This window comes from Pituophis catenifer, unplaced genomic scaffold (genome assembly GCF_029215685.1).
Source record: "Pituophis catenifer annectens isolate HBS135680 unplaced genomic scaffold, rPitCat1.0.hap2 SCAF_6, whole genome shotgun sequence".
NCBI lineage: Eukaryota > Metazoa > Chordata > Lepidosauria > Squamata > Colubridae > Pituophis > Pituophis catenifer.
Window position 1 is genome coordinate 62695455 of NW_027256886.1, and position 14396 is coordinate 62709850.

The window sequence follows — 14396 nt, forward strand, 5'->3', positions numbered from 1 at the left end:
CAATTTTGACATAGATAACCTCTTTAACCCCCTTTCAAACCAGCCGTTCTCTCTGTCCAAAATATGGACTCACGAAGGCAAGGATGGCAAAAAAGCGTTGCCAGGAAGAGAAGAGATTCATGAAGTTACCCGGAATCGACTAATAAAGGCCATTCTGAACGTTGGGTGAGGGGATTTGTTCCCTTCCGGCAGCCCCGCAGCTTCAAAAGCTGAAGCCCCGCCATAAGAAATGGGGCATGGGGGGGGGGGGTAAACGCGGCCAATCCATAACAGACAATCCTCCACACTGCCAACCGTCCCTCCACCTCACGCCCCACCGCCTCCTACGGCAACGAGACCTGTTTGAGCTGTAAGGGGGCGGGTCCAAAAGGCAGCCCCGCCCCTTGGCCGATCCCAAGTCCCGTGGACTCCGGGCGGGCGAGATTTGCCGGGCGTGAAGTCGGCGTCCTCAAGGTTCGCGAAAAGGCGCCTGAGCTTCCTTCCGTGGCTCCGCGGGGGAAGCCGCCTCAGCCCGCGCGGGACGGCAAGGCTGGCAGCCTCAGCCTCCAAGCCCTGAACCTCTCTCTCTCTCTCTCTCTCTCTCTCCCACCTTCCGGCCATCGAGGCCGGCGTGAGACTTCCCGAGAGCTTCATCCCGGGGCTCGTCCTTTCCCGGCCGGCGGAGGCTGGCAGGAGGATGACGTCACCGGATCAGGCTGACCGGCAATGGGCGCCATTTTGAAACCCCCGAACCTCCGGCGGCGTCGGCGCTGGCTGTGGCGGCAGCCGCAGCACCAGCAGCTCCACCAGCAGCAGCAGCAGAAGCGGCGGCGAAAGAGGCGCTTGTAGCGGCTTCCCCATCCGTCCCCGTTGATACTTCCGTTCCGCGGGCTTTTGCAGCCGGCGGGTCTCCGCCAGCCCACACGCCGCGCAACATGGCAGGTAAGGGGCACGCGTGGTGGCGGCGGCGGCGGCGGCGGCGCTGCTGCTGCTGGTCACGGAGGCAGCGGCGGCCGCCCTTGTCTTGGCGGGCGGAGGCAGGCCCGGGTCCCGCAGGGTGGCCTTTGGAGAGGGTCAAGCGGAGGCCGTAGCGGTTCCGAGGACAGCTCGCAAGGCCGGGCCGGCATCCGGCCCTCCTGGGCGGGCGGAGAAGCTGAGGTTTGGCCGGCACGGTCAGTGCTCACGGCGCTTTTCATCTCCAGCAGGGGTGGCCGGCGGCGGCGGAGGCGTCGCCGGCGGCGGCAACGATTTCCAGTGGTGCTTCTCGCAGGTGAAGGGGGCGATCGACGAGGACGTGGCGGAAGGTAAAATGCGGCGTCGCGAATGACCCCTGGTGCTTGCGAGGCCATCCCGGGCCTTTGCTTTCCTTCTCTTCTCCCTCCGTCCCATGCTGGCTCTCCACCTCCCGCGGGTGGTGGCATCTTTGGAGCGGCCCCTTGAGTTTTCGGGGAGGTGGCTGGCTGAAATAGCTTTTTAATTTATTTATTTTTAACTCTCCTCCCCCCCCCCAATGCCTTTTCCTTCCTCCCACCTTCGGGATGGGCTTAAATCCCAGACCACATGATGGGGCTCAGCGAATGGTTCCTTATTTTTTCAGCAAGTAAGAAAGACGGTGCTGTTTAACTAGCACTGATATTACCTAGTTGGGGTAATGAAACGTCTGCAAGAAAATAAGCCAGCTCGAAGACCCTCATGTCAACCCCCGAGCTACAAATATTATCCCATATTAAATAAGGTGCTGTTTGTCAATGGCCGGGGTCAGGTGCGAAGATGCAGAAAGTCTTGGCTTTGAAGACTGGGTGCCTTTAGGATGAATGCAGCATGGTTTATACAATCCAAGCTGCACAATAAATTATACCCAAGACATTTGCAGGGTATTGAGACCCCAGTTTTTCTCGATTACCAAGCTGGCATGGATGATGGGAGATGCTGTCCAGTAGCTTCATGACCCAAGTTGGAGGTCATTAAGTTTTCAAAAGCTTAAAGACCACTTCATGATGGATGCAACATAATTTATGCAATCCTAGCTGAAATTTAAAAAAGAAAAACTATTCCCATTTGCAGAGTATTGAGATACCCATTTTTCTCGAATACTAAGCTGACAGGGATAATGGGAGATGCTGTCCAGAATCTTCGTGATCCAAGTTGGAGGCCATGAAGTTTTCAAAAGCTTAAAGGCCACTTTAAGCCTTTGAAAACTTTATCAATCTGTCAGTACAGGGATGCCTGCTTTTTTTTTTTTTTTTTTTTGTATAATTCTTTCCCCCATATCTCTGGTCCTTGAGAGAAGATTGGGGGATGCAGTCTGACTAAGCTGCTGCCATCTCTCTTCAAAAAAAAGCTTGCTTAATGTTCTGGAGAAATGACACTAGAATTGGATAATGGAAAGAAAGGAATGCAGGAGTGATTAGAATAGCTGTCACTATTCCTGGTTCTAACGGATAATGGAGCTCTTTGGTTTTAATTTAAACAATTAAAACACGAGACTGTCTTTTTGGCAATGCAAAATTTTTTACTCTTAATATGTTGATTAAGCTGATCAGTTTAGAGCAACAATAACCTTTACCTGTATTAATAGTTTACCCTCTAACATAATTGAGAGACATCATTAACTAAATTCATTGGGATTTATTACCTGGCAAATTTACTTAGAATAGCAGGCAAACTATTGCTTTAGGTTCTCAATTGCTGATTAGCTTTCTTTGCATCACTTCTTGAAACTGCAATTGTTCAGGTTATGTTTATGATATATTCAAATGTATTTTTGAAAATAGTATCTTTAAAATTATAGTCTGAAAGATGTTAATTTTACTTTTACTTTACTGGAGTTTAGACCTATTACAGGAAAAGAGAGGAGAGAATAATGCAGGGTGTGGTCTGGATGAAGTACTGAAACAACTTTAAATACTAACAATGAAAATAGTGTCCTTTTCAAATACTATATTTGATTTTTTTTTTCAAATAGAATTGAATTCTTTAGTATTTTATAAACAAGTCTGCAGGGGTTTTCATACTTCGTTGAACACTTACGTTTTGCAAAAGTGACAAGTAGTCCAAGAAAGTTTATTTGAACAATGCTTGATTTTTTTCTTACTGTTTAGGCATAATTTAAAAACTTGTTTCTATGAATCATTAGGGTGTGCATACTTCAATTTGTAACATGGTAAGTGTAGAAGAACAGTTTCCATTATCTATCTCTTGAGAGGAGAGAGCTTCATAGGAAAGTAATACAGCATTCCTATACATGTACTTGTATTGTTTTTAGACACTACAATGACGTTTGATAGCCTTCACACAGTTCTGTAATTGAATAGCAGGTAGCCATGTAATACTAGTAACAAGCTGTCTACATGCTTTCCTATTGAGCATAGCTAATATTTATGTGGAGAGTAGTATTTGGAGTTCTATTTATAGAGGAAAAAATAGCCCCACCCATATTTGTTCAATTTCAGCTATGTTGCATAAGAGATCAGAATTATATGTATAATCACCTAGTCGTCTTATTGTAGTAGGAATCCATACTATTAAGAATGTTAAATGCTGTTGTGTTTTCTGTAATAGTGTGGCCACAAAATTTGCTCTCTTCCCCAGTTGTTCCTTGCATTTAAAGGAAGAGTCTAGCCTACAGAAACACACTGGGTTTTGAGGGTGGGTTGGAGAGAAGATTGTGAGCATTTTGTAGCTTCTCCCCCTCTCCGCTCCCCCCCCCAAGATTTACTGATATTTCTGATTTATGGGCACTAGGTATGCGTTAAATGATAATACGATGTAATGTAGGCTGTCTTTATGATATTCATAAATGCACCTTTGGAAAGAAGTAACTTCTTACGCTTTGCCTTGGGTGATGATTATGTAATTTTGAGGGAATATATTAAAAGCAGTTGGTGCTTCTGTATACTATATTAGACTTAGGTTCATGTGTGATACCTCTTGCGTATACATCTGGGGAGCAATAGACCTGCTTTCAGAATATACAGAAGTACAGTTAAAGAGGCAAGCTGCAATTTGCAGTAAGACGTGCCATTTGAACAAAAATGGCCTGTTGTGCATTTAATTGATTGAAGTTTTGATCCCAAATTGTTCATATTTGAAAATATACAGTACAGGTAATCTTCACCTCGACTTACAATAGTTCATTTAGTGACCATTCAAAGTTACAATGGCATTGAAAAAAAGTGCCTTATGACCATTTTTCACAGTTCCTTTGTAACATCCCCATGGTCATGTGATCAAAATTCAGATACTGGTTCATACTTAAGACCATTGCTGTGTCCCAAGGTCATGTGATCACCTTTTGCAATCTGACAGTGTCAATGGGGAAGCCAGATTCATTTAACAACTGGATTACTAATTTATCAATTGCAGTGATTCATTTAACAACTGTGGCAAGAAAGGTTCTAAAATGGAACAAAACTCAATATCTAACGTAACAACATAAATGTTGGGCTCAATTGTCATAAGTCGAGGACTACCTGTATAGGATTTTTTGTTAAAAATTGAAATGTTTATTCATGCGGCTTCATAAGGAAGTTATTTTGGTTCCATAATATATTCATAAACTCTTACAGTTTTGTCTTGGTTTTTCTTACTTAAGCCAATATAAGAAATCCTGCAAGAATTATATTATTTTCAGCATGAGCAAAAGTCACCCTAGGCATCAAAAATGAAATTACAATGCAAGTATTCTGTTTAAGAACCAGAGTGTTTAAGATCAAGTTCATCACATAAATAGTGAGTTTATTCAGGGTTAAATTATATATGGATATTTATGAAATTACTCTCATGTTTATTTCTGATTTGTGGATCACATCCTAAGCTTCCTTAGTCAAACTAAAGTACTGTGCATCTTAAAGGAACTTACACTGAAGTAATAGTGTTAAACTGCAGTTAATATTGGGCTGTAGGAATGTAAGGACATTATGCATGTCCAGTCTGCAATAAATCCAAATGAGTTCTAAATGAAATTACAATAAGAATATAGAATAGTGTCCTAATAAAATATAAAGTGTTTTAAAGCAAGTCTTTACAAAATAGTTTATGTAAACTTTATTAACTGTTTTCATGAAATATAACTTTTGCTAAACAGTCTACTGTGCTATCTCTGTGCCATAAATGCATGGTGTATTGAAAATTGCCCGCTTGCTAAGTCTTGCTCCAGTCATACAAAGTATTATGTGCATTTAATTGGTTTCAGTTATTTAGGTGTATGTAGTTTCCCAATAATGCAACCAATTTATCTTTCAAAAAATGTTAGGGTTTTTCTTGAAATTTGTAATCTTCCATCTGTATTAAGTTTTGAATTTTTAAATTTGTCTTTCCCATAAAGTAAATTTGCAGTGGAATCTGTATGTATCTGATTCAAACTCTGTGCAGGTGTTCTAGTGTGGGAAAGAGCCAGGATAGTGACCACAAAGGCAAGTTTCAGGATGTCAACCAGGATTATTTTGCTTCTGCCAAACTAAGACAGACTCCCTTGACTTCTGATTGCTGTTCTATTATTTGAAGACATGCAACATTTGTTAGTGCAGAAAAGTCCTGTTATATTTTATAGCAGAAATTCTCAGACTGCTTCCCTAACAGGTCAAAAGCAATTTAGAAAGATGTCAGAATGTTCATTACCTGTTCAGACTTGTGCAGGTAAAGTTCAAGCACTGCTAAAACTCCCTATGGGCTTTGCCTTTGCAATCCAGCTGCATGTTTGCCCAACCAGAACAGGAGCAAGTTTTGACAATGCTCCTCCTTTGCCAGGGCAAGCAAAGCAAGAGCATTGTCAAAAGTCACTTTGATCTTTGGCTGTCATTTTGTTTGTGCAAGCCTGCAAAGGACAGTTGTATTTCAGAGTATGATAATCCTATGATATATAGACTAAAAATTTTAAAAAATATTTTTGCCCAATCCCAACATCAGTATGACCAATGATTTCATTTATTGAGGTAGTCATAAAAACTCAATTTCCATTTTAGGGAATTGCAGAGCTGTAAAGTTTAATAACCACTGCCCTATATACGCTAATGATGCTATATTGTGATTTGCATGTGGAATGAGAATGGTGGCTGTGCCAGGTTGTGTTAGAAAATATTGGCCACATGTTCATGTTGGTATCTTATGTATTGTGTAATTATTATTTAACATAAATTATAAACCTTCCTGTCAAGTATGGAACTAACATTATGATCAATATACAGGATAACATAGTTAGACATTAGGCTGTCCAGTTATATGCCCATTCCTGCTGTCACTTTACATTCTATAAATGTAAAGCTTGCTTGTTTTTATGTATCTACCAATAGAAAGATGCAACTTATTCTAAGCAAACAGCAGGTCTAATAATTATATAAGTATATCATCTCTTATATAAAAACGTCCCAGTATGAAATATTTTGAGATCAAGAAATCTCATTCCATTGATAACAAAAGATTCTCCAAGTTCTGTACCTCAGTTTATAGTTAATAAGAATTATTCATCTTTCATTCCGTTTATAAAGAACTTTCCCAACCGCTTGGCAATCCATTATCTAGTTCACAGTCCAGCAAATTTTTAATGCTGAAGGCTATACTTGCTCCCTCCACATACACATAGAGAAGGGTTGCTGCATCCATTCCAATATCATAATGTGGGGGTGGGGGTGGTTAGGTGCTTTGGGGAACATATATGTATGGCTTGCCTACCCATGTTCTGAACAGAAATGACATACTAGTAAGACATTGTTTATTCTAAGCATTGCATCTTCCTTTGTATTTTGACAAACGGGCATCTAGGAGAAAGCTGCTTTTGTTTCTCAAGCTGCTGAATAATTGAGTGCTTTGGGAAGGGAATTTTTATTTGCCACATATCTTGCTCATCTAGAGCCTTCTTATCTAATGGGTTAATTGATTTCAACATATGCATTCAAAATAGATTTTATTGTATGTCTCTGTAAGTACAAATAGCTGAATGCTTATTTTCTTAAGTACATATTGTACTGACTCACACACTTAACTTTATTTGAAATTAAAAATTCTAATAATTAAATTAGAATCCTCCAAAGTGTCATCTCAAGAATGCCCATGGGTCCTACATAACCCCCAAGCAGATTAATAAAAAATAAAATGAAGTGTGCTTATTTGCCAGGAAATACATAGATAAAACTGTTTGAAAGAATCCTGTGAGTTTAGGAAAAGATGTTAGTTAATTTACATAGTGTGCTTAGTTAAAACCATCATGCAGCCATTTTGTGAATATGTCATTCCTATAATAACCCTGATGTATCAGTGTTCTCAACATTTCCTCAATATTTCAAGTGTGCCCAAGCAACTTATCTGCCTGCAATTTAGGACAGCAATTAAAACTGATGACTAGGCAGCCTGCACATTACTTTATACAAATAAATAAAAGGTTACTAATTGGGATATAAATCTTTGTCAGGCTCGCAGAATAACAATACAAAAGTATATAACATCAGTAAAAGCCATCAATAGTAATAAGACATCCTTTGCAAAGCTAAACAGCCACAATAATCCTGTTAAAACTTTTGGAAGTAATAAAAAATAAGGCTAGTACTGATGGCCTAAGCCTGTGATGGAGAACCTGTGGCACGCATGCCCAAAGTGGCACACAGAGCCATTTCGCCTGGCACGTGCGGCGTTGCCTGTTCCTCTTCCGGGTTTCTTCCGGGCATGCACATGCAATGATCAGCTGGCCTTTGTGTGTGCAGCAGTGCCAGAAACCGGAAGAGCTGGTCTTCCGTTTTCCGGTGTGAGCATGCGTGCCAGCCAGCTTATCAGCGTGTGCGCATGCACAGCAGTAACCAGAAGACTTGGTTGCCGGCACGCATGCTCACGTCGGAAAACAGAAGTACCTTATCCAGCGCACTCATGCCCCCTGGGCAGCTCTTCCTGGTTGTGGCCCTGATGAGCACTCGCACACACGCAAAGCGCCCACGCCCACGTGAAGTGCTGTCTTTTCAGCAGTTGGTGCTGTGTGCATACGTTCTCTCTCCCTTTTCGGGACTGAGTGCCAAAAAGGTTCGCCATCACTGGCCTAAACTGTTTACTATTCAGCATAGTGGTATGTGTTCCATTTAAATGAAAGGGAGGGAGGGAGGGTTGGATTAAAAAATAGCATTGAGGCACTGATCATAGCAGCACAAGAACAGGCACTAAGTACCAGATCCATAGAAGCAGAATTCTACCGCATTAGTCAGATCCAAGGTAAAGACTGCAGGCCTCAGAGACAATCCAATACATAGTGGTAGGAGATAGAGGCAGGAGCCGCATGTACTAAAAGACACAACCAAGTAGCTGGCATTGTTCATAGGAACATCGGCACAGAACATGTGCTAGATACTCCTAAATCAGATAGGTCCCACAGAAGGTTGTGGAGAATAAGAAAGCTAAGATTCTGTGGACCTTCCCGGTACAGGCAGACAAGCAGGTACTAGCCAATCTACCAGACATCATAGTAGTTGATGACCAAAATACAGTGTGGGTGATAGATGTAGCAGTGCCAAATGACAGCAACATCAAGAAGACGGGGTAAGAGAAATTGGAGCCTGAAGGAGGAACTGGGAAGGATGTGGAAAGTAAAAGACCAAAGTGATCCCCTGTGGCAACAGGAGCACTTGGGTCTGTGACTTTGTTGTGGCCCGCCAGCGGCCTGCGCGGATCATGGCTGATCCCGACGACGAGGAGGCAGAGACTCAGCCAGGGCCTTCAGAACCTCCAGAGGTTCCTTCAAGTGGAGAGAGCGAAGTGGAGGAGCCTCTCCTCAATGCTCGAGCACGCAGGGCTGCCAAAAGGCAGGAGTGGCTACTCAGAAGAAGGAGGTCTCCTTGAGAGTAAGGTTTGAGGATAATTGGCCACTCCCTTAGCCTATTTAAGTCGCACGCAGTTAGTAATTTCTTGCTGGAAACTGTGTAATTATTACAGAGCATTTCGGAGAGTGAGTGTCTTATCGTATCTTGTTTTCTGGGCTGGTTGCCAACCTTTGCCGACTTTGTTTATTCTTGGTACGTTATAACTTTGATAAGGACCGTTGGTGTGTGTCACAATCCTTGGGAATCCAGAACTGGGGCAGAACAGACTCCTAAACTGGGAGAGTGGCTCCAACAGATCCCAGGAACTAAATCAGAGCTCTGTCCAAAAGAGTGCAACATCAGGAAGAGGGGGTTAAGTTAATCCCAGGCCTCTGGTAGAGCACCCAAGATTGAGGAACAAATGTATTTTAAAAACTTCACTTAAGGACTTTACACAGATGACAATAATGCAATAAGAGAAGATGTATGCTATCTTCTATTCTCTTCAAATTTCTGCAGAAATCCATATTATGTGATCTTCATGAGCATCCCCATCAACCCCTTTGATAACTGCCTTCTTCCCAAAACCACTTTAATGTTATTACCTGCCTCTGTGCTTCTGTTGCTAGCCACCCCAACCTATAGTACCCCTCATCCAAATGAAAGAGCTTCATTCGCACCCTGAACTTCCCACCATTCTAACAGGTTGGTTGTCTTTTGGCCCTTCCACCTATCAGTCAGCGACCAAACTTAACTAATAGCCACTTCATCCATCTATCAAAAGCCACTGTCCTACCAGGTCTCCCCATGGTGGACAAAGATAAAATCAAGTAATTTTCAGGAAACTAGAGGAAACTTCATTCTCCCTTTTACTGAAGGCAGAGGAGAAAACACTACCGCAGAAAATCCCAGACCAACAACACTGTCTACCAAAGTCCAAACTGAGCATAAATCATAAGTCCACCATTTTCCATCTCCATACTTATAATTAATTTCCAAATTTTATTTTAACTCCATCTGGACCTTTAATCCATTTATAACTTTCCAAACACAATATTCTAATCACCCTGTTTAAGCCAGAAAAAGAAATTGATGTCCTTAAACTTGCATTTACAACTTCTTTTTTGCCAAGGATTGACAAAAGGTCACCCAGTTTTTCCAGACTTGTCAATCCAAAGATCGTTAATAGCTGAAATCAATTAAGTAATCAAAAGTGATCAGTGAAGGAAATAGGCAAATCTAGTGTCCTTTTTAAAGGTGCTGACTACAATTTCAGCAAGATGGTTTTCCCCAATCTTTAAAAATTCTAAGCTTGCCAAGGTCCCTTGGCGGTCTCTTCATGAGGACCAACTGTCTGGAGCACGTGTGGGCGATCACAAGCCCTCTCCTTGTCTGGAGAGGAATTATGAAGAGCCATTCTACTCTGGCTTTCATTCTACAACAATTAGCTCTGCTTTTAGCAGAGCCATTTTCAGTTTACCATTTCTTCCCTGGAAGTTCGATATCTCAGATTATTCATAGAATAAATCTTAAATATAAGCAAACTACTAAGTAAACATAACAAATTGAAAAGATTGTGCATTACCTAGTTTGGTAATGAAACGTCTGCGAAAAAACAACCAAGCCCAGAGAGCACCAAGGACTCACAAATTGAAAAGAACTGTATTTGAAGAGCATACAGATAGTCCTCAAACTAAAATGATAATTGGAACTAGAATTTTCTATTGGTAAGTGATGTAGTCATAAAGCATGGCATTACATCATCACTTAGCAACTGCAACCTTAGTAGTGCCCATTCTTATTGTTAACCGAATTCTGCCAGTTATTATACTTCTGAAGCTTCTGAATCCCACTACTAATAGGCATTTCTTAGGCTTTGCAAAGCATTGTGAGAAGGGTATACACAGTTTGGAGAATGGTGGGAGTGGCCTTCTTGCAAAGTTTCCGAAGGCCTCTGAAACTTTATGAAATATCGCGAAAACGAAGCACGGTATTTGGAGAACAATGCGAGGAGCATCGAGAAGAAAGGCTGACATGGTCAGCAGTTGGCTCACATAGGGCCAGGCTGAGCGCACCTTTTCAGTGGGATGAAGAAGACAGTGAAGGTCAGCTGGGCATAGTGGGGCCTGTGGAGTTTGATACTGTGGTATTGGGATGGATGGATGAATGGCCACAGAGCTGATGGTGATACTGTGTGGTGGCACTGAGGCAGAAGTAGAGATCTGGGAGCCATGGCAACCAGCTGAGACTGCTGAAGACCCTAGGCCTCTGGTTCAGCACCACTGCTGCTGAGGAGTGCCAGAATGCATGGCACCAAAAGGGGGAGATGGGTGGGTGTAGCCAGTTGAAGCATCCCTGCAGTTGTAAGTGCATGCAGGCTGCCAAGTGCCCAAATTTTAAGCATGTGACCATGGGGGCACTGCAACAGCTGTAACTCTGAGGGCCAGATGTTAGTGCCATTTGTTAAGGACCATAACTTCAAATGGTTATTAAGTGAATGATTGTTAAGCCAGGACTAGTTAGTTTGCCATTGGGGCACAACCTATTTTCCTTAACTGATCTAAATAAGTTTGGTGCCTCACTGAATTTAGTCCATAAGTACAGGTAATCCTCGACTTAAAACTGTCTATTTGATAACTATTCAAAGTTACAACCACACTAAAAAAAAAGTGACTTAGGACCATTTTTCACACTTATGAAGCATCCCCATGGTCATGATCAAAATTCAGATGCTTGGCAGCTGGCTCATATTTATGACGGTTACAGTGTTCCCGGGGTTATATGATCCTCTTTTTAATTTAATTTAATTTAATTTAATTTCCAATTTATATACCGCCCTTCTCCCTGAGGACTCAGGGCGGTGTACAGCCAAGATAAAAAACATAGAATACAAATATTAAAACATTTAAAAATATATATAAATTTTGGCCCGAAAGTTAAGAATCACAGACTAATTAAAAGAATTTAAAAATTTTAAAAATTTCTTCTTAAGCCAACCCGGCTTGCTGAAAAAGATAGGTTTTCAGGGAACGACGGAAGGCATTGAGGTCCTGGATTCTTCTTATCTCCGGGGGCAACTGATTCCAGAGGGTGGGAGCCCCCACAGAGAAGGCCCTCCCCCTGGGGGCCACCAGCCTACATTGTTTGGCTGATGGCACCCTGAGGAGGCCCTCTCTGTGGGAGCGCACGGGTCGATGGGAGGTCATCGGTAGCAGCAGGCGGTCTCGGAGATAGCTAGGCCCTATGCCATGGAGCGCTTTAAAGGTGATAACCAACACCTTGAAGCGCACCCGGAAGACCACCGGGAGCCAGTGCAGCTCGCGCAGGAGCGGTGTTACATGGGAGCGCCATGTTGCTCCCATCACTACCCGCGCTGCTGCATTCTGGACCAGCTGGAGCCTCCGGGTGCTCTTCAAGGGGAGCCCCATGTAGAGAGCGTTACAGTAGTCAAGGCGAGAGGTGACGAGGGCGTGAGTGACTGTGCACAAGGAATCCCGATCAAGAAAGGGCCGCAACTGGCGAATCAGGCGAACCTGATAAAAGGTCCCCCTGGTAACAGCCGTCAGATGTTCCTCCAAAGACAGCTGCCTATCCAGGAGGACTCCCAGATTGCGAGCCCTTTCAGTGGGGGCCAAAGACTCGCCCCCAATAGTCAGTGATGGAGTCAACTGACTATATCGGGATGCCGGGAGCCACAGCCACTCAGTCTTGGAAGGGTTGAGCCTGAGCCTGTTCCTCCCCATCCAGATCCGCACAGCCTCCAGGCACTGGGACATCACTTCAAGGGCATCGTTGGGGTGGCCTGGGGTGGAGATGTACAGCTGGGTGTCATCAGCGTACTGGTGGTATCTCACCCCAAAGCCACGGATGATCTCGCCCAGCGGCTTCACATAAATGTTGAACAGAAGGGGCGAGAGGACCGATCCCTGCGGCACTCCACAAATGAGAGGCCTCGAGGTCGACCTCTGCCCCCCTGCCAACACAAACTGCGACCGGTCGGAGAGAAAGGAGGAGAACCACCGCAACACGGTGCCTCCCACCCCCAACTCTTCCAGCCGGTGCAGCATGATACCATGGTCGATGGTATCAAAAGCCGCTGAGAGATCTAATAGGACCAGAACAGAGGAATAACCCCTGTCCCGAGCCCTCCAGAGATCATCAACCAACGCGACCAATGCCGTTTCCGTGCTGTGCCCAGACCTGAAACCCGACTGGAACGGATCTAGATAGGATGTTTCCTCCAGGAATTGTGGAAACTGTTGCGCGACCACACTCTCAACAACCTTCGCAATGAAGCGAAGGTTGGAGACAGGACGATAGTTAGCCAATATTGCTGGATCCAGGGACGGCTTCTTGAGGAGAGGCCTCACCACCGCCTCTTTCAGGGCAGCGGGGAAGTGACCCTCACTCAACGAAGCATTAATGACGCCCTGGAGCCAGCCTCGTGTAACCTCCCGGGAAGCCAGTACCAACCAGGAGGGACACGGGTCCAGTAAACATGTGGCCGCACTAAGTCTCCCCAAAATCCTGTCCACATCATCGGGAGTCACAGCATCAAACTCCTCCCAGATAACATTCTCAAGACTGTTCCTCGTCACCCTGCCCTGATCTACCCAGTCAGAGTCCAAATCCCCCCGGATCTGAGCGATTTTGTCATACAGGTATTGTCCGAAATCCTCCGCCCTGCCTTCTAAGGGATCCAGATTTTGCTTGCCAGATTTTGCAATCTGGCAAGCAAAGTCAATGGGAAAACCAGATTTATTTAACAACCATGACACTAACTTAACTGCAGTGAACACCTGTAGCAAGAAAGGTCGTAAAAGGGGGCAAAATTCACTTAGCAAATGTTTTACTTGGCAACAGAAATGTTGGGCTCATTTGTGGTCGTAATTTGAGGACTGCCTGCAGCTGAAGAATGTACTTAAAGATGCAATTTAAAAATATATTTCCTAAAGCATGTTTCATAATTATATCTTACTTTTGGTCTAATTTATAAACAATTTGAAGATATTTAGTAATCAAAGTAACGTAAACAATGCTCTCTTTAGTATTACATCTAATGATGATTTTAGTTATTACTTATAGATAAAGTTATTAATAGAATCTCTGAAGTATAGCAAGTACACTGTTAGTCTACTTTCAAGTACAGTTCAACCATGTTAAGACATCTCGGAGGCAAATCTTATCTGCTTGCCCATCACCTGCAGCAATTATTTTCACAGTTTCTTGGCACATTCTATATTTTCTTACGAATATCCTAGAAGCAAATTCATTCATTCACAGAATTAGTTTTAAAATAAAATATCAAGCAATATTCATAAATCTTTAAGGCTTGATATAGGAATTTTGGTGACAAGCATCATTCATCATCACTACACTTAAAAGTACATGTTTAACATACCAGTTAAAAAGATATGAGCCCCCTCCCCCCTGCACTTTGGGAACAACAGTATTACAGCTTTAAAGGTCATAGCTAAAATTAGATCTAGAATTTCACCTGGAAATGAATTGTAAAGCAGACCACCAGGCATTGAAATGACATGTTTTCTGGATTTTTAGAAACAGACTTGACTGGTAGCTGTCAAATTTTAGAATTAGTAATGTTGGTGGAGGAAAATGCAAGCATTCTGGTTTTTTTAATTT

The 14396-nt window shown here is 43.2% G+C and overlaps 1 protein-coding gene across 3 annotated transcripts in view; it reads left to right on the forward strand.

Moving 5' to 3' along the window:
- The first annotated feature begins 463 nt into the window (after positions 1-463).
- PPP2R2D (protein phosphatase 2 regulatory subunit Bdelta) overlaps positions 464-14396 on the forward strand; it is a 42539-nt gene continuing 28606 nt past the window's right edge. Inside the window, exons 1-2 of one of the 3 annotated variants that reach the window (XM_070945314.1) lie at positions 464-921; positions 1182-1283. In XM_070945314.1, the coding sequence (XP_070801415.1) occupies positions 915-921; positions 1182-1283 (109 nt within the window). In that variant the 5' untranslated portion in view covers positions 464-914. The remainder of the gene's footprint in view (positions 922-1181; positions 1284-14396) is intronic. The other 2 variants (XM_070945315.1, XM_070945317.1) reach the window with 2 other exon arrangements.